The following is an 18,179-nucleotide window of genomic DNA, read 5'->3' on the forward strand; positions in this document are numbered from 1 at the left end:
GCAGACAGCACAAAGCTGCTTCTTGTGCTCTCTTTCCACATGTTCATCACATTGAACCAGCCCTGTAGGAAAACAAAGTTTTGCCCCAGAGCACCTGGAGCACTGGGATGCTAAGGAGGAAGAGGAGGCAGTGGAGGAAGCAGTGAGCACAGGAGCTCAAGGGTGTTCTGGCAGAGACCGAGTCAAGAGCACACATCTGACTAGGCAGCCTCTTCTCCATAAGCTCATGGCTGGATTTCAGAGACAACACAATTTTTCTAGCATGAAATGACCCCCTCAATCAACAGATTGATTTCTGAGCAAAAACATTTGTAGTATTGAACTCTGAGGGACGTTCATTTTTTGTGCACAGCCTCCAGCAAATTACATGGAAATTTTGCCTGAGAGACAGAATTAGTGCCATTATCTGGAGACCCATCTTGAAAAGACAGCACTGATAAAGACATAGGTTTAGTGCTGTCTCTCAGAGACTCCAACTTTAATAAGATGGCCTGGGGAGCTGTGTTTAGGCAAACATTTCCTGCTGGCAGAAGCCATTTCTGAATCACTTGCCAAGCTCCATGTAAATCCAGGAAGCTTCACTCCAGTGGGTGACTTCTCACTGCCCAGCCCTTATCTCAAAGTCTAACCTGAACCTTCCCAGGGAGGACCCTAACTGAACCCGGAAGTTATATGCACAGGCCCATATCTTTTATGTATTAGAGCAGGTTCTTATAGGCCTTTTCTAAATACCAAAGGTGAAAAGCACACACTGCACCTCAGGTTGGCTGCTAGATTCATTAACCTCGTGGCTTCTACCCATAAACCCTTTTTCATAGAATGATAGTGTGGTTTGGGTTGGAAGGGGCTTTTAAGGATCACCTCATTCCAACCTCCCTACCACGGGTATGGACACCTTTCACTAGATCAGGTTGCTCAGAGCCCCATCCAACCTGTCCTTGAACACTTTCAGGGATGGGACATCCACAGCTTCTCTGAGCAATCTGTGCCAGTGCCTCACCATCCCCAAAGAAAATAATTTTTTCCTAATACCTAAAATAAACCCACCCTCTTTCAGTTTAAAGCCTTCACCCCTCGTCCTATTACTACATATCCTTTATTGTAACTTTCTTTTCCTATGGGACCAGTTGTCAGTTCTCTTCCCCGTGCTTTTCTCTCTCCACAACACCATAGCATGTCACCTAAGGTCTTCTTCCCATCCCATCCCCCTGGAGCTGGGTTTACAGGCTGGATCCCATCCAGCAGGTTTGTTACACCCAGCCCCAAAAGGTGGGGGCAACCCAGGTTCTTTTTAACAGCTCCCTTGGGGTGCTGTTAAAAGGACAGTGGACGATCAGTGTTTGTAAGATTAGATATATAGATAGATATAGATAGATATAGATATAGATATAGATATAGATAATATAGATAGATATAGATATAGATATAGATATAGATATAGATATAGATATAGATATAGATATAGATATAGATATAGATATAGATATAGATATAGATATAGATATAGATATAGATAGATATAGGATTTATTTTAGAACAATTTGGTTGCAATGGAAAGCAGGCATGTAACTGTTTTGCTTACTGTTATCTACAGTAATATGTCAATATGAAGTATAAAAATATCCTTCACTTAAGAAAATGTGTAAAGGAAAAGAAAGAAACAGAAAAGGTAAGAGTAGAAACATGTCACCACATATGGATCTCATAGCAAGACTTGATTGTTGCAATTTAGCGTCCCTGGGTTAAACGGTGATCACAATCTTGATCTGTTGAGGGTGGGGGAAAAAGCCCTTAAAACACGAAGTTCGATGGCTTCAAATAAAATTAGGTTCAGTGGGAGCCCCCAGCACCTCCCCTGGGGGTGAGCTTTTAGTCTTCTGGTGGGAAGCCTCAGAAATGAGTCTGGGGGCACTTTGGGGGTCTTTGATGGTTTGTGACACCTTCTAAGACATGACAGCTGCCTCTCACGTCAGCGCAGTTGAGCCAGGAATGCCGCATCAGGAGGGATGAAAACCCTCAGGACCTTTCCCAGGTGGAGGTGTGGGGGGAGTTTTACAGCTGAGTGACTTATGTAAAGGAGGGCAATTGGCATGGTGAAAAGCACCATCCCACCGCACGGGATCTGCCTCTTATCAGCCTCAAAGCTGTTTGAGGCCTCCAGTGGTGATTGTTCAGCCCCCCTTCTTATGCAGACCAGAGGTTTGCCATCATACACCCAAAACCTCACCTCCTCCCCCTCGGGGGGTGCTTCCACAAATGGGCCATTGTTTTGAGTCATTAACCATTAACATTTCAGTCTCTCACAGGGCTGCTTGATTGCAGGACGTGATGGTATTGCCTTCCCACCAGGCATGAGTGGTAACCTTCCCTCGTGGACACTCTCGACACACCGTGTCACACCTGAAAGGCATCTTCTCCCTAACTACTTCATCTCCTACACTGAGCAGCTTCTCTTATCTCTTTCCTTTTTTTTTTTCTTTTTTTTTTTTCTTTTTTTTTCTTTTTTTTTTCCTTGTGTGTTCCCCCTGATTCACCTGCTGCATGAAGGGAGGGATGGCAGGTCTTGCAGGAGGCAGACCAAGCAGCCAGTGCTCACTCTTCTCCTTACTTTCCCCAACTGCCTGGGGACAGAGCTGACACAATTGCTTTTGCCATTCCCAGGGGATATTTCCCCATATTTCCCCATCTAGCCCCATGCACATCCCTGCTGTGCCTCCCCAAGGGCACCCAAAATCCAGTGCTGGTCACAGGCCCACATGCAGAAGTGGACTCAGTGCTCTGGCCTTGCCAGAGGCAGAAAGCATCCCTTCCCTCCATGAGCCCTCTTTGCCTTGACCCATTGCACTCCCTTTCTCTGCTTTACTTCCTGTGACAAATTTGCTGTGCCTGGTCTGTGGAAAGCAGCTGGAAGAGTTTCATGCCTGCACTGTTTTTCTCCTTTATACAGCTCAGCAGGCTTGGATCCATTCAAATCTCCCTTTCTTTTCTTTATTTTTTTCATCTTTTCAGTGCGGCTTCCTACAATTTCAGCTTTCTGGCTGACTCGAGGCTTGAAATCTGTCTTTCCTCTTTCCTGTGCTTCCTCCTGCAGTAACTCTTTGTGTGCCATGGCCTTGCTTTCCACAGGCATGCAGAGGCCTGGTATGAATTACCACAGTGGAAAGCTGCTGGCACCCAGAGCCACATGTAAGGAATCTCACGGTGAAAAGTTTTCGGGACACAATGCAAGTTGTGCTGGCTCCATCCTGCAGACAGGTAAGGCAGGTAGATGCCCAGCTTCTTAGCACACAGGAGGACTGCAGGCTCAGGCAGGCCCTCAGGGACAGTCAGGAAGTTGAGCCACTCCATGCCACAGCTGCCTCTCCTGACAGCACAGCTGTGCCTCAGGTTTGGTCACCCCCAGTTTTGATGGCACAAAAGCAAACACATCTCTGGCCATCTCATGTCTTCTGAGGACTCGCCACAGTCTGATGCAGGAAGGCCAGCAGTCAGCTGCTCTTCCATTTGGCAGATGCCTGTGCAGCTGGAAGCCTGTGGTAGGACACCAGTGGGATGTCCCACCACCAGCCAGCCATGCTGCTGGCAGCTGCAAGCTCAGCTGTTGCTCTACAGTTGGACTTGATGACCTTTACCAACCTAAATGATCCTACAATCAGCAGCGAAGGTTTCACTGTTAATTACTGGATAACAGTTAAAGCAGGGCAGGATGAGTTTTCAGAGGGGAATAGGAACCCTCACTGGGCTTCTACCAACATACCTAACTGCAAGGACCTGCAACAGAAAAGGACATTTTTGCTTTGTTCCGATTTAAACCATATTGGTAAGCCAGTCTGAAGCTGGTCTGATTTCCCTCTGCTCTCACCAGGAAGCATTTTGTATATTTATTTATTTCTGGGTGCTGTTCAGTGTGTACACACTAGCATATGATTCTGTTTGATACTGGAGGACTAACAACAATAACAATAACAATAATAACAACAGTAGTTATTGTTATATGCTTACACATACGGTGTGATGCTGGTGCACTCCATTCCCAAATAGTTGGAGTCAGACGTGGAGCTCAGCACGCTGTTTCCTGGAACAGATCCACAAGTACCACAGATAACTGTCTCAAGTTTATGCTCCAGATTGGGCAGCTCTTTGGGGATTTATTTTTGTTTAATATATTTGCCAAGAATAGGCATATTTGCTGATCTGGAATTTTCCTTGGACATTAAACGAGCCAATGGCAACAATGCAGGAGTCATCCTTGTCACATGGATCAACCTCATCTCTCTTTTTAAACAAGTCAGGCACTTCCAGCCTCACAGTCCTGCCAGCTTCATGCCCACATCCCAGCAGCAGAGTGCAGGGCAGACTCAGTGCCTGGCAAATCCAGCCTGGTCAAAAGCAAATGACAAAGGAAAAGACCCTTACCAAAAAAAGGTAATTTTCTCTTAAGAAATGCTCTTTCCTCGTTTTTATCTCTGGTTCAGGGTTTTTTTTTCATATGATTTCATGGCATTTCATTTGTCTTGCATATTATATAGGAAAACCTTATTATTTTTTTTATTCTGTTTCATTTTAAAACTATTAAAACCATCTGCCACTTAGTAAACACTAACATACTTTCTTTTCTAGATCAAAGTGTCTCCTGTCTGTGTTGTAATGGAGGTTTGACATTATTTTTTTTACAAGACAGGCAGGAGACACTTTGATCAGGTGCCAAACTGTTTCACTACAACAAACAGGCAACACTCTGAGCTAGAAATGATAAGATGTTATTATGCACTGTGATGATTTCATGACATGTAAAAAACCCTACAGAACATATAACTTTAAAGATATTATTGTGAAATTCCACATTTTTTAAAATGAGCAACTTATGAATTGAAAGTATTCCTAGTCTATTTTTCCTCTGCAGTTTTATGACCTTTTTGTAGCATAATTAGCTATTTTGGAGTAATTTTAATTTTGATCAGTATCTTCTGTCAAAAACACTTAATTGAAAAAATTCTGATGGATTCAACTCAAAAAAGCTTTTTTAAAAAGCTTTTTATAGACTAAATATTATTGTCCCTTTCAGAGAAAGAAGGAATCACCTGCTAGCTCTTTTGTCAATTCCTAAATAAGTTGATTGCTTGAGGATAATTTCATCCATATTTCTCAAATGCCCCATACATGTTGGCCTTTTATCCTGGGATGCAGGATGACTCCACAGATAGCCCATGGCTTTCCAACAACATAAATACTGCAGCTACACACTGTGGAAAAATAAACAAACAAACAAAATTGTATATTGTATGCATATTGTAATTTCTATCTTAATTTGCATTCTGAAGAGAAGATGAATTCTTCCATAGTTGTGTATGCCAAACACATGGACACCACAGGCAGGCTGGGTGTGAAGTGTGCAGCCCCTGAACATGGGAGCTGCAGGTGGAGCAGGTAAAGTCAGCCAGCCTCTCTTCCTCTCCCTAAAAGCAGGTTTTCTCCTGCTTTGTCAGCAGAAGCTATTCCAGCTTTCCATGTGGACAGTCACAGCTGAGGAAGGGCTGGTTATCTCTGATGGACACAGCAGCTGTAGGAGGTGTCTGCAACTCAGGATAGTAGAAGGGAAGCATCATGCACAAGGTCTCACAAGTGGGAAAAGATGGGCATGCCTCCTCATCTGTAACTTGCAAATTATTTTATCCCAAATGAGGTGAGAAACCTCATGGGGCCAAGACAAAAGTTTCAGCAAAGAAAAGTCTGATTGGATATTAGGAAAAAAACCCAAATAACATTGGAAGAGGTTCCCCAGAAGGGCTGTGGATTTTTTGTCCTTGGAGGTTTCCAAAACTCAGGTGGACACGGTCCTGAGTCATCTGCCCTCATGCCAAAATTAGCCCTGCTCTGAGTGAGAAGTTGGAGCGCACGACCTCCCCAGGTCCCTTAAAGGTTCAGTCATTCTACATCTATGCTACTTTGTCCCTGCAATCATGTGGTGAATCCCAGAGCAGAAGATAACAAGTCTCAGGTTTGCCCAAGCATTATCTTGTATCCTTACCCACAGCAGCAATGGCATTTGCTGTGCTGGTGGTGCAGGTCATCACCTCCCATTCCAGGCATGTGCCATCAGAGGCACAGCACCCAACCCTGCTAGGAGAAAGTCCTTGGCTTCCCAAAGAACTGCATTTCAAGCATGCATTTGAACCAGTCTGGGGTTGAAGGACTCGTATCACACCACCCAAGGTCAGGCAGCAGCAGCAGTCTGGGGGCACAGCGAGTTGTTTGTCCAACACAACCACACACTGATGTGGCGTCAACACATGGAGCATCTCTGAGCACAGCCCAGGCCTGCACACCGGGGTTCTGTGTCAGTATGTGCACCACAAACAGGCACCAAGCACAGGTTCCTTCATGTTTGGGTCTGCTTTCATCCCCTGATGCTTCAGGTCAGCAGATGCCACAGCCTGGAAAATGACTTTCCAGCATCAGTGGAACAAAGGCTGCTCAAGAAACAATTAAGCCTTAGGTCAGCCTCTCATCTTTTAAAAGCAAGTTGTTCAAAACCAAAAGACATAGGATTGTGTACATTTGTCATTTCAACCCAGCAGTAAGTATTTTAATGTGCAATAAATCATTATTCACAGAATCGCAGAATATGCTGAGTTGGAAGGGACCCCCAGGGATCATCGAGTTCAGCTCCTGAGCCTGCACAGCACCATCCCCCAGAACCACACCATGCGTGTGTGAGCATTGTGGAAATGCTTCTTGGTCTCTGTCAGGCTAGTGCTGTGACCATTTCACTGGGGAGCTGTTCCAGTGTCCAACCATGAAGAAGCATTTCCTAATATCCAACCTGAACCTCCTCTGACACAACTTCAGCTATCCCCTCAGATCCTGTCACTGGTTACCACAAAGAACAGATCAGCGCCTGCCTCTGCTTTTCTCCTCATGAGAAACTTGGAAACTGCAAGGTCTCTCCTCAGTCTTCTCCAGGCAAAACAGACCAAAAGACTTCAGCTGCTCTTCATATGGCTTCTCCTCCAGGCCCTTAAATCCAGAACCTGGGAAGCTAGAGGTTTGGGCTGGGCACTGCAAACCAACCAGAAACAATGCTATTATTCTATTATTCCAGTTTTTAAACAATTCTCGTGTCCTTTGGTGTGCTCCTGATGAAGATCTGAAAGGACAACGTGTAACAGACTGGAGATGAGACCATTACTGCTGCTGGTTATTTTTGCTGGAAATGGCTGTTGCTATTTTTCAGTCTCATTAACTTAGCAGTTTCTGGAAAATGGAAAATCAGTGCTTTCTCTTGACCCTTCAAAACACAACCTGAGCTTTAGGAAACCTGTTGCTGGAGAGCTCTGGATCCACAGACCTGCCCCTACTGTTGGGGCCACTGAGAAAGCACCGCTGGCTGCAGGGTGGCCGTGCCCCCGGGTGCTGAAGGGATGAGCCCTGGGGCCTGGGCACAGTCTGCAAGAGCTCCAGGGAAGCAATCTCCTGCAAAGCACTTGGAGCCAAACACTGCCCAGGTTGCAGAGCTATAATAAAAGACCTCCAGATTCTTTTGGGGTGAGTGAATGAACACCACTGCCTCTGAACTAAATGCTACTTTTAAGAGGCTCAGTAGAGCTGTAGCATTCTATAACCCAAATCTGAACATTGTTTCTCCTCATCCATCTGCACAAAAAGAGTGGCCTTCCCCAGTTTTGTAAACAAGGCTGCAACCTTTATTCCTGCCTTGAGGAACAGATTGAATTGCTTTTGGTGATCCAGAACAATGTCATCCTTTATTCCCTCTTCAAAAGCAATTAGGATTTCAGCTTGATTATTTGCAGATAATATGAGTCACCAGATAAAACATACTGAATACAAAATGCTCCTTGGGAGGGAAAGAGATAAATGGTATTTAAGGTTAAAAATCCAGCATATGCTTAAATATCACAAAACTGTCACACATCAAGGAAAAAAATTCAGTTCCACTTCGTGAAACAGAAAGATTGATTGTGTATTTGTTTAACCTCAAACCCTTAATTAATTTGTTGCAGGATAAGGGCATCATGACACCAAAGGCAGATTATGTCACTGTCACAGCACAAGAACAAGTTTGGTGCAACACAATTTCAGAGTTGTCAAACTATCCAAAATTTCAGGCCAAATATGTCATTTGACCTTAAAAAAATATGGAATTTTCTTCTCTTATTTCTTTTCTGATTTCTAGCTTGGTGTATTACAGCTCGTTGATATTTTCAGTTCTTTTACCCAGAAACCCAAGGCTAGAAGCTGACTCATTCTTAATAGAAGGTACAAATCTCACAGGAGCAGCATTATTTCAGGAACTCACATTTTAATGGGAACATCAAGTCTATCTGGCATTATCAGAAATTAGCAATACTGAAGTTTTATCCTGGGTTTTCTTCTAACAGAGATGATAGCTGATATATCCTTTCTCTGTACTGATGTTGCCAACTAGCTTCATTGGCAAACTTTGAAGTATATATAGAAATGGAGTTTTGTGAAAATTTAAACCAAAAATAAAGTTTTATTTTCTTTTCTCTTTTTCTGAAAAGAAAATTAATGCCTGAGAATTTTCATATACAACATCTCAAAAGGGTGCACATGTTTTCATTTCAATCTTTCCCTAGATTGGTTGGTTTTCTAGGAGCTGGAAAAGCCATGAACTGCCAGGCTTTGCTGGAAGGATTCTTCCGTCCCCCTGGGATGTACATCACTGTGTACAGAACTGCTGTGGCATTCTACAGAGTGTTTAATATTTACATTAGTTTCTTAGCATTGATACAAGATTATTTTCCTATCTAAATTACTAACATCTGATACCTGTACTTTCACATCCCCAAAAGGAAACTTTTTTAAATAAAGGGGTGCTTGCCACTGAAGCAGTGTGGTGAAATGCAAAGAGAATTGTGGCACAAGTTAATTTTACCTCCAGATTGCCTATGAATAGCCATGTTGAGATGAAATTAGAAAATCCATGGAAAGTGGAAGTGTTTTCCCCTGGGCTATAGGGTGCAGAGGTGCAGCCCTCTCCTTGTCCTATGTGCCTTACCAGTGGCTGGGGGCATAACCCTCACGAGGAGCTCCTCAAGGGAAGGGTGGGTTGGCAGTGGCCAGCTGAAAGCTCCTGTATCCCCTGTGTTACAGGCCTTCCACCTCCTGATCCAACAGGCTTGGTACACATGGCCTGGGGGACTCTAGGCACATACATGTGCTCTGCCAAAACCCAGATTGTTCTGGACAACTCAGATTGTCCAGGAGCAAGGTAAAACACTGCAGGCTTTGAGGATGCTCCAGTAGAAAATCAGTCCCAAAGCTCCTCACTCTTTAAAACAGAAAGGGACCCTGCTAGACTAATTCCTTACCCTGTAAGATTTCACTTGATTTATTGCAAATAAACTAAGAGCAGAAAGGCAGATGGAGAAAGCCCATGGCTGCAGACTTCTCACCAAAGCCTTACTAAGCTTATACTCAGGGGCACAGACAGGTACAATGCTCCAACCCATCTGTACACTCAGCTGCATTATTCTGATCCCCATTCGATTCTCTCCCACCCCAGGTAAGTATTTGGTTTCCCCTCTATCCACTGGGGGCCACTTCTCCCTGAAGGCAGGAGAGCTTGCAGTGAGCTGCAGTCCAAATCCACTCTTCATGCTCACCTTCACTTTTCATTTCTCCTCAGATCTGGGATTTTCATCAACTGATTCTTTTCTACAAAGCCCTTCTGGCTTCCTTTACTTGTGATTTTGCAAGTCTTTAAAATCAGTTCTTACAAATGCTTTAAGCAAGACCACTGAAGCACTTTGTAACATTCTTCTGGAGCATTTATAAAGAAGGTTGTAGTTCATGTCAGGGACCAGCCTGACATCACTTAGAGACCAACATTTATTTCTAGGGTCATGGAAATACTTCCAAAGAGCTATTCCTTGCAGGGGTTCAGTGGTCTGGGCTGCCCAGATGTTTGGTCCTCACCTCAATCACCTCATAGGGTCACTGCAAGCAGAAATGGTGGCCCTGGAGCAGCTGGCACCAGGGAACACATTATTTACAGCACGAGAGTCTGAATTAAGTCAGCAAGAAAGCCCAGCTTCTTTTAGTATGGACATTCCTATAAATTCATCATGCTTTCATGTCTATGCAAAATATGCAATAGGTTACCCCTGGAGCACCCTTTGGAACTCCTTAATATCCCACCTCCCACGGCAGAAAGATTCTATTCTGCAGAGTAGAGAAGTAACTAGTTTCAGTACATTACAAAGCAGGTTTCATGGCTCCTCAGCGGTGCCAAGTTTACAGCTTCTCTCTGGCTATGCAAGGAAGAGGAAATGAGCTCCTACGAGCCTGTGAGGAATGGATCCTCATTTCAAGCACCTGTAATCGGGGTGAGCAGGGCAGGGGTGGGGGGGATAATGTGCAAAGCACGGCAGGCTGCAGCCCCAGGTAAGTCCATGGAGGGCACTCAGTTCTGGCAGCGCCCGGTTTCGCAGAGATCATGAGTTTAAGCACAGATCTAATTGAATTGCAGATGTCTTTTCTGATGGCTATCTGCTAGCAAAGCTTCAATTAAAGCAGGAGCAAAGGCAGAACGGGGAGGTTCTCAGTAATAAAAGTAATGGAAGGAAGATTGGCCATTTACAGCAGCCTCCACAGAGAGCATAATGCAGGTAGATTCTTTCAACAAGATTTATTTATGGGGTGTGGGGCAAGAAATCTGAAACCTCAGCACAGATACCCAGCTTCCAAATCCTAGAGATCCTGAGTGTATGTTGGACTGGAAAGCAGCTAACAGTAATTTAAATAATACACAAATAAGCTCATCCCCATTGCTTCCAGTACTCCCTGATGAAGAACTTAAATTGCTTTCCATTCTGAAGGCCACTGAGGTTTGTTCTTCTTGACTTTGGTTTTAAAGGCTGAAAGGTTTTATTCACTCCCCTTCTGTTACTTCCAAGATTGAGGTAGATTTGGCCTGAGTTTGCACTTGCTAGATCAAAAGCTCTTGTCATTTTGCAGTGCCTTTAGAGCTCCAGAGAAGGAGAACTTTAACAGAGCTCTCAGTGCACCCAAAGTACAAGATAAATTAAATTGGAGCATTATGACATTTTTTTTTTTTTTTGCCTGTAGCTACTTTCTCATGGTGGCTTGAGCCACATCCAGTGTCTACTACCACATACACATCACTGAAAAACCACCCCCACCCAACGCAGCTGAGGAATCAAAATTAAGCTTCAAGATGGCCTGAGAACCTGGTTTAGCTCAGGAATAAGGTTTTTGGAAACTGTTTTCCCTTTCCTCAGACAATTGTTACACTGTACCCAAATTCCTGTTGTGCAACAGTTTGGAGGCCTCTTGGCCATGTCCTACTCAAACTCTCTTGCTTCTCAGCACAGCACAACTCTCCTGGGGGCATCTCAATGGACAATCACCCCCTGGGATTCGGTTTCAAGGAAAATAATCAGAGTTTGGCTCATTTTCCCTTTTGAACTGCTGCCCTTTTCCGATGTATTTACAATGTAAGGAAGTCAGTTTATTCATGGTTTGGCTTTTAACTTTGTTGTTGAGCTTGGCTTTGCTCCTGTTGGAAATTGGATCCCAGTTGAGGAGGGCAGTTGCCACCGTCTGCTGGAAACTCCTTGCCTGGGATTTTCAAGCAGGCCATTTGTTGACCTAGCTCAGCACATACTAAATAAATGCAGTCAGAAGAGTCTGCTTACTCATTGCAGGAAAAGGACTGGCCCAGTGGCAGGAGTTTTTCAGAAACATTTAAAATGCCTAAGTTCACTCCAGACTTCTCAGGATGTCCCTCCAGCAAACATTCTCCATTTAATTTCATACATCTTAAGTAACATTGAACAGAAAAGGTTGGAATTGGGCTGATTTACTTGAATGTCTAACTTATTTCAGGTTTACTCCAGCAGAAAATTCACCAGGAAATCAAAAAACACAGGAGAGGGAGAGGGAGAAGGAGAGGGAGAGGGAGAGGGAGAGGGAGAGGGAGAGGGAGAGGGAGAGGGAGAGGGAGAGGGAGAGGGAGAGGGAGAGGGAGAGGGAGAGGGAGAGGGAGAGGGAGAGGGAGAGGAGAGGAGAGGAGAGGAGAGGAGAGGAGAGGAGAGGAGAGGAGAGGAGAGGAGAGGAGAGGAGAGGAGAGGAGAGGAGAGGAGAGGAGAGGAGAGGAGAGGAGAGCTGCTATTTCTCCCTGCTATAATTTATAGGGAATAAATAATAATACTTAAATAAATAATACTTAAAATTCTTTGTATTGAGATTTGTAACTACAAAAAATCATGGGTGGTAATTCTCAAATAGCCTTGTGGAGTTCTTTCTGCAGCTGAACCACAGCAATCTGCCTCTCAAGCATTGGTTTATTCCCTAAGAATTAGGGAGAGGCATCTCTAAGGTACTGTATTTACTCCCCTGCTGCTGGGAGGTTTTGTCTGGGCGCTCTCTGGACAGTTTCCAGGCATGTTATTGAAGAGTATTTCTTTTTCCTTCCACAACAGTCACTTGCTCACTTCCCCCCCCCAACTCGGATAGGGTAGAGATTTGGAGAAGTGGAAAGATTTAGGGGTTGATATCAAAACAGTTTAACAGGTAAAGCAAAAGTCGAGCACACAAGCAAAGCACAACAGGGAATCCACTCATCACTTCACGGGCAGGCAGGTGTTCAGCCAGCCCCACTAAAGCAGGGCTCCATCACATGTAATGGTGACTTGGGAATACAAACTCCATAATTCCAAACATTCCTTCTTCCCCCAGCTTTATATGCTGCGTATGATGCCATATGGTCTGGGATATCCCTTTGGGTCAGCTGTCCTCTCTCAGCCCTCTTACTGGTGGGGTGAGAGGCAGAAAGGGCCCTGACTGCGTCAGCCCTGCTTAGCCGTAATAAACACATCCCTGTTTTATCAACATTGTTCTCCACACAAAACCAAACTATAGCCCCACGCTAGCTCCTGTGAGGAATCCTAGCTCTCTCCCAGCCCAAACCAGCATATTCTCCATTTCTGATTCCATACCATTTACATCATGCTCAGGTCCCACACTACCCATACATCCTCATTACCCACCACCACTGTCACCATCCCTTGATATAGTCTATGGCTCACCTCTGTGAAATGTTTGTCAAGCATCCACAAACATCCACAAAATGTGGATTTTGTCCTTTGAGTTAATTTAGTCCATGACTTTGGTCAGGACAGGAGATGTGGTGTGCTGTGTGGAGTTACTGGGCACCAAAGGCAGGTCACATCAGGTCACTGCTGCACTTGCACTGCTTCCTGTAAGGCTTGTCCTCCACTGGTTTGGGTGATTCCTGCTGTAGTAATTCCTATAACACACAAGCCAAATTCCACATTACAACAATTTCAAGATATTTCCATTACAATCTCCACCTCTGGTTCCTTTGGAGCAGACCATGGGGTTTAAAATTGCAGTTAACTCTTCTGCTTGCCCTGCTCTGGCTTGGACTTTTCCAGACTGCAGTCCTTTAGGAGTGTACCTGCTCCAAGTGAAGCCTTATCTATGAACCACAGACTGTTCAGGGGTCCACCTGCTGTGGTATGGACTTACCCACAGGCACAGTTGCTTTAAGGTGTACTGGTTTCAGCATGGTCTTTTCCATGGGCCACAATGCCTTTGGAGATGTTCCTGCTCCAGCATGGCCTCACTCACAGCCAGTCCCTTGGAAAGTAAACCTGCTCCAGTATGGCCTCACCCATGACTACAGTCCTTCCAGGAGTGTATTTGCTCTCTCCTGGGCTTTATCCACAGTCACACACTTTGGGGAAGTCTTGCATGACCTCAAGCACAGCCACTGATGTTTCAAGGTGCGCCTTCTCCAGTATGGACTTCCCTTGGGCCACAATCCCTTCAGAGGTCCAGCTGCTGTGGCACACACATAACCACGGGCACAGATGCTGTGAGATGTACCTGCTCTGGTGTGGCCTTATCCAGGGCCACAGATGCCTCAGGGTGTCCAGCTCCCACATGGACTCATCCACAGACCACAGGCCCTTCCACTCAAGTTCACACTGGAGTTCCAGCCTGTCCAGAACAGCAGCACAGCAGCAGCTCTGGCTATCTGCCAGCCCAACACATTGCCATGGCTGTTATCAAAATGTTCCCAGGCACTGCAGAGCAAGCTGATAAGCAGCACAGCAGTGCAGTGCAGAGAGCAGCCACTAATGAGCACTAGACTCAGGCAAGCAAGCCCTATGACAAACAGGATCCTGTCAATTCATAGCAAAATAGTAATAATAATAGCGATACAATCCATCAGGCACCTTCCAATCACATCTGGTGGTACTTCGAGCCCCACAACAGGCGAAAAGGACTGTTGTGGTTTAACCAGACAGCTGCTAAGTGCCACAACAGCCACTTGCTTGTTTCTCTCTTTCCTTCCACAATAGTCACTTCCTTACTCCCCCACAGTGGGATAGGGGACAGAATCAGAAAAGTGAGAAAACTCATGCATTAAGGTAAAGACAGTTGAACAGAGAAGCAAACAAGGAATCCATTCACCACTCCCCATGGGCAGACAGGTGTTCAGCCATCTCCAGGAAAGCAGGGCTCCACCACGTGTAACAGTGATTTGGGAAGACTAACACCATCATTCTGAACATCCTCCCCTTCTTCCCCCAGCTCTGTACGCTGCACACAACACCATATATTATAGGATACCCCTATGGTCAGTTCTGGTCAGCTGTCCAGGCTGTGTCCCGTCCCAGCTCCTTGTGCAGCCCCAGCCCTCTCTCTGCTGGGGTGGGAGGCAGAAAGGGCCCTGACTCAGTGTCAGCCCTGCTCAGCTGTAACAAACACATCCCTGTGTCACCAACAGTTTTGGTCACAAATCCAACCCATGACCCCATACCATAATCTGAGAAAAAATAGCTAGACCCCAGCTACAGCTAGCACTTTCAAGTATTTATAGAGACCCCAGAATCTGACCCGCCTAGCCTTGCCTCAGAATTATGTGCCAAAAAAGTATTAGTTTAAAAAAAAAATAAAGCCATAAGAAGAAAAAAGACCAGCAACCTGGTCTCAGTGCTAATTTGCTTTGATCAGTTTATCATATTGCTGTTGAAAATAAAGGCAGTGTGCAGCTAATTGACAGCAAGAAATTAAGTGACAAACAGCTTGAATATAGCCTGAAGAGTTACTGAATTGGAGATATGCAGAGAATAAAAAGCTAGACATAGAAAAGATGTTATATTTAATACGTGTCTCAGTGTGAATAAAAACAAGCATTTCATAGTTGTAAGAAGAAAAATTTTGGTGGAAAAAGACAACACTCTTGACCACTGATAACATTTGATTTAAAATTCTCTGAAGATTTGTTCTAGAACAAAAGGAAAAATCAAAACAATTAATTCCAGAAGTCTTACAACATTAACTGACAAACATCTACTCTTTGTCTGGATTTCAAGCACAATTTTAGTCAATTTGAATCCATTTCATGAAGAGGCTCCAGCTTTGCCAGAGCTATTGCTAAAATCATCTGAGCAACAAAACATTGCTTGGCCTCATTTTAGTAATTAAACAGCTCCAAGAACCAGCTCCACAGTTTAGAACTACTCAGTACATAAATGATCAGATTTGCTACCATTGATTTGCTACTTTTTACTACAGTGTACTAAAATTAATGTTATTACCTAACCCAAATCCTGAAGCCTTCCAAGTAATTTACTTAAGAACACTTTAAAGAAAAAACCCAAACTGGAATTTAGAATACGTTCATGCTGTTCTTCAAAGAAATAAACCCAAAGGTCCATTTTATTTTTAAACAAACAAAAAATTCTTCACAAATTTTGATAACTGAAGAGTGTGAAAAAGCTGATCTGTGTAAGTATATAAAAAAAGTCAATTTTCACAATGTTATGGTCTGGAAGCACTCAGTAAATATAAAGGCAATATGAGACAGAATATAAAGGCAACTGAGACAATTAAGCCCTTTAAAAAGCACCACTTCTATTTTAAGTCAAATTAATTTCTTGTATTTGCATTTTAAGTTACTGCTTAAAAACTGCAAATTCCTTTGCTCCCCTGGTTGCAGTGTATTAATCACAGCTTCACTACTCCTTCACCTAGAAAGTCATAAGCTCAGATTCAGTTTTAATCAGTATTACTAAAGAAGCATTTTTTCCAAACTTACAACACAAAAGTGGAAATTATTCAACTTTTTTCAGAAAGCAGAATTAATACTGTAATTAATAGAGGCTGACCTGCTGGGATAGCTGCAGTGCTTACTGCCTTTGTCACCTCAAGTTAAGGGTGGGAACTGTGCCAGCATGGAATGACCAGTACACAGGCAAGGGCACAGTTTGCCACTAGGAAACAACTTATATATTCATAAACAACACATATCTGTGGCCCTACAGTCCTGACCACACAGGACTGGACCAAACCCAGCGTGTTTTACTTAGTCAGGTGCCCTATTCCCTCCTCCTCCGTTTAACTTCAGTATCTGCCTGTTTTAAAGAGCTGACCTCACCACCCATGTAAAACTGCATTGCAACATCTTAAAAGTGGCTGTGGTTAACACCAGTACAATATAGAAACAGTGATTTATCAACATTGTATGCTTTATTGAAAGTTGACAAGTGCAACAGTTAAATACATTGACGTGTTACAACTGTAGAGAACATGCACAAAAACATATGCATACTACTATACAGATCATATGCAAAAAACCCATACTGGGAAATCCAATTTTGTTTCTTTAATTCTTTGCTAGCAGGTCTTGATAATTTTTGGAGTGGTTTTTCCCATCTTGAACCAAACTACAAGGAACAATGATTTACTTCAAGATAATCAGCAGCCAGGGATCTTCAGAAGTTACACAAACAGCATTAATTTGCCAAATTCTGAACAGTTGCGTAGGTGCATTCTTATATATGTAGCATAAAAAAAAAACTTTTCAAACTTCTTCAGATCAGCCAATGAGACAACTAAACTTCAATCTGTACAACCTAAATAGTTACAGTTTTCTATTTTACAAAGTAATTACACTAAATACACAAATATACAGTAGGCAAATAACCTTCATGGTAATTATCCTATGACCCAACAACTATATTGTCACCTACCTGTTTTCTATATATAATACAGCTTTATGCACCTGTCCACTGGTTCAGAAAACGGTGCAAATATTTGCACTTAAGGTTTCAGGTGACAATTAAGTGTTAAACACTGAGATTACCTTTCTCCCTCTTCCTCTTAGATCCTACACACCAGTCCACACTTTGGAACCCCAATGCACTACAGGGGGTTGAGCCATCACTTTTTACTCCAGTCTATTTCTTCACGTTTCCAAGTTTGAAAAGCACTTGTATCAGCTGTAGCACTGGATGAATGGACGATTTAAAAACAAACAAACAAACAAAAAAAAATCAGGCATGCAGCTTCGTTTCTCAGCCACTGGCAGAAGCTGCTCAAGTCCCCAGTATACTTGTGCTAATTCTCTGGAAGTTTATTTTATTCGAGCAACCTAAGAACATAGACTCCTTCAAGCCAAAGGGGTAAGGGAGGTAAGAGAGAGACACATGAGTGTGTAATACAAGGGGGAGAAGCCTCTCTTGATGTGTGCAAGGCATGGAGTCCTCGGTCTGGGTTGCAACGTGCACTGAAATGGATGAAGGGTGGCTGTGGCAGATTCCCGCTAGTCCTCCTCGCTCTGGACAGTCCAGAAGCCAGCAATCATGACGACGATGACATCTTGAGCTATGCTGAAGACCCTGAGCCCTGTGATGCTGGCTGAGCAGGCTGCTGTGTTGTCCCTTGTGACTGGGAAGAGGAAGGTGGAGAACCAGTCTGCAGCTGTGCTTGGAACTGGGCAAGCTGCTCTGGGCTGGCAAGTGTTTTTAGCAGCGTGTTTTCTTGCTCCAGCTGAGAGTTCTTCTCTATCAGCTCTTTGATTTGCTCTTTGAGGACCTCCACTTCCTCCCTTACTGCGTACATCAAGTGACTCTTTACCAGATCCTGCAAGGCAGAAGGCAGCGTGCGCGTTAGGGAGGCGTTAGGGAGGCGGGCTGCAGCCGAGCGGGGCGGGCCGGCCTCACGTGCGGCCCGGGCTGCCCCGGGCCCCGCCCCGCGCCAGGCCCCGCCCCGCGCGCGCCGGCTGCAGCCAGTTCTGGGCGCAGGTTGCCGCATTTCCCTCCCTCCCGCCGGCCGCGCGCGGCCGCGGTGACGTCAGA

The 18,179-nt window shown here is 44.3% G+C and overlaps 1 protein-coding gene across 3 annotated transcripts in view; it reads right to left on the bottom strand.

The window, feature by feature from the left end:
• Positions 1-16,550: 16,550 nt before the first annotated feature.
• TSC22D1 (TSC22 domain family member 1) overlaps positions 16,551-18,179 on the bottom strand; it is a 94,634-nt gene continuing 93,005 nt past the window's right edge. For all 3 annotated transcript variants that reach the window (XM_021528468.3, XM_021528469.3, XM_021528471.3), the window contains one exon: positions 16,551-17,964. In XM_021528468.3, the coding sequence (XP_021384143.2) occupies positions 17,707-17,964 (258 nt within the window). In that variant the 3' untranslated portion in view covers positions 16,551-17,706. The remainder of the gene's footprint in view (positions 17,965-18,179) is intronic.

The sequence above is a fragment of the Lonchura striata genome, chromosome 2 (assembly GCF_046129695.1).
Source record: "Lonchura striata isolate bLonStr1 chromosome 2, bLonStr1.mat, whole genome shotgun sequence".
Lineage (NCBI taxonomy): Eukaryota > Metazoa > Chordata > Aves > Passeriformes > Estrildidae > Lonchura > Lonchura striata.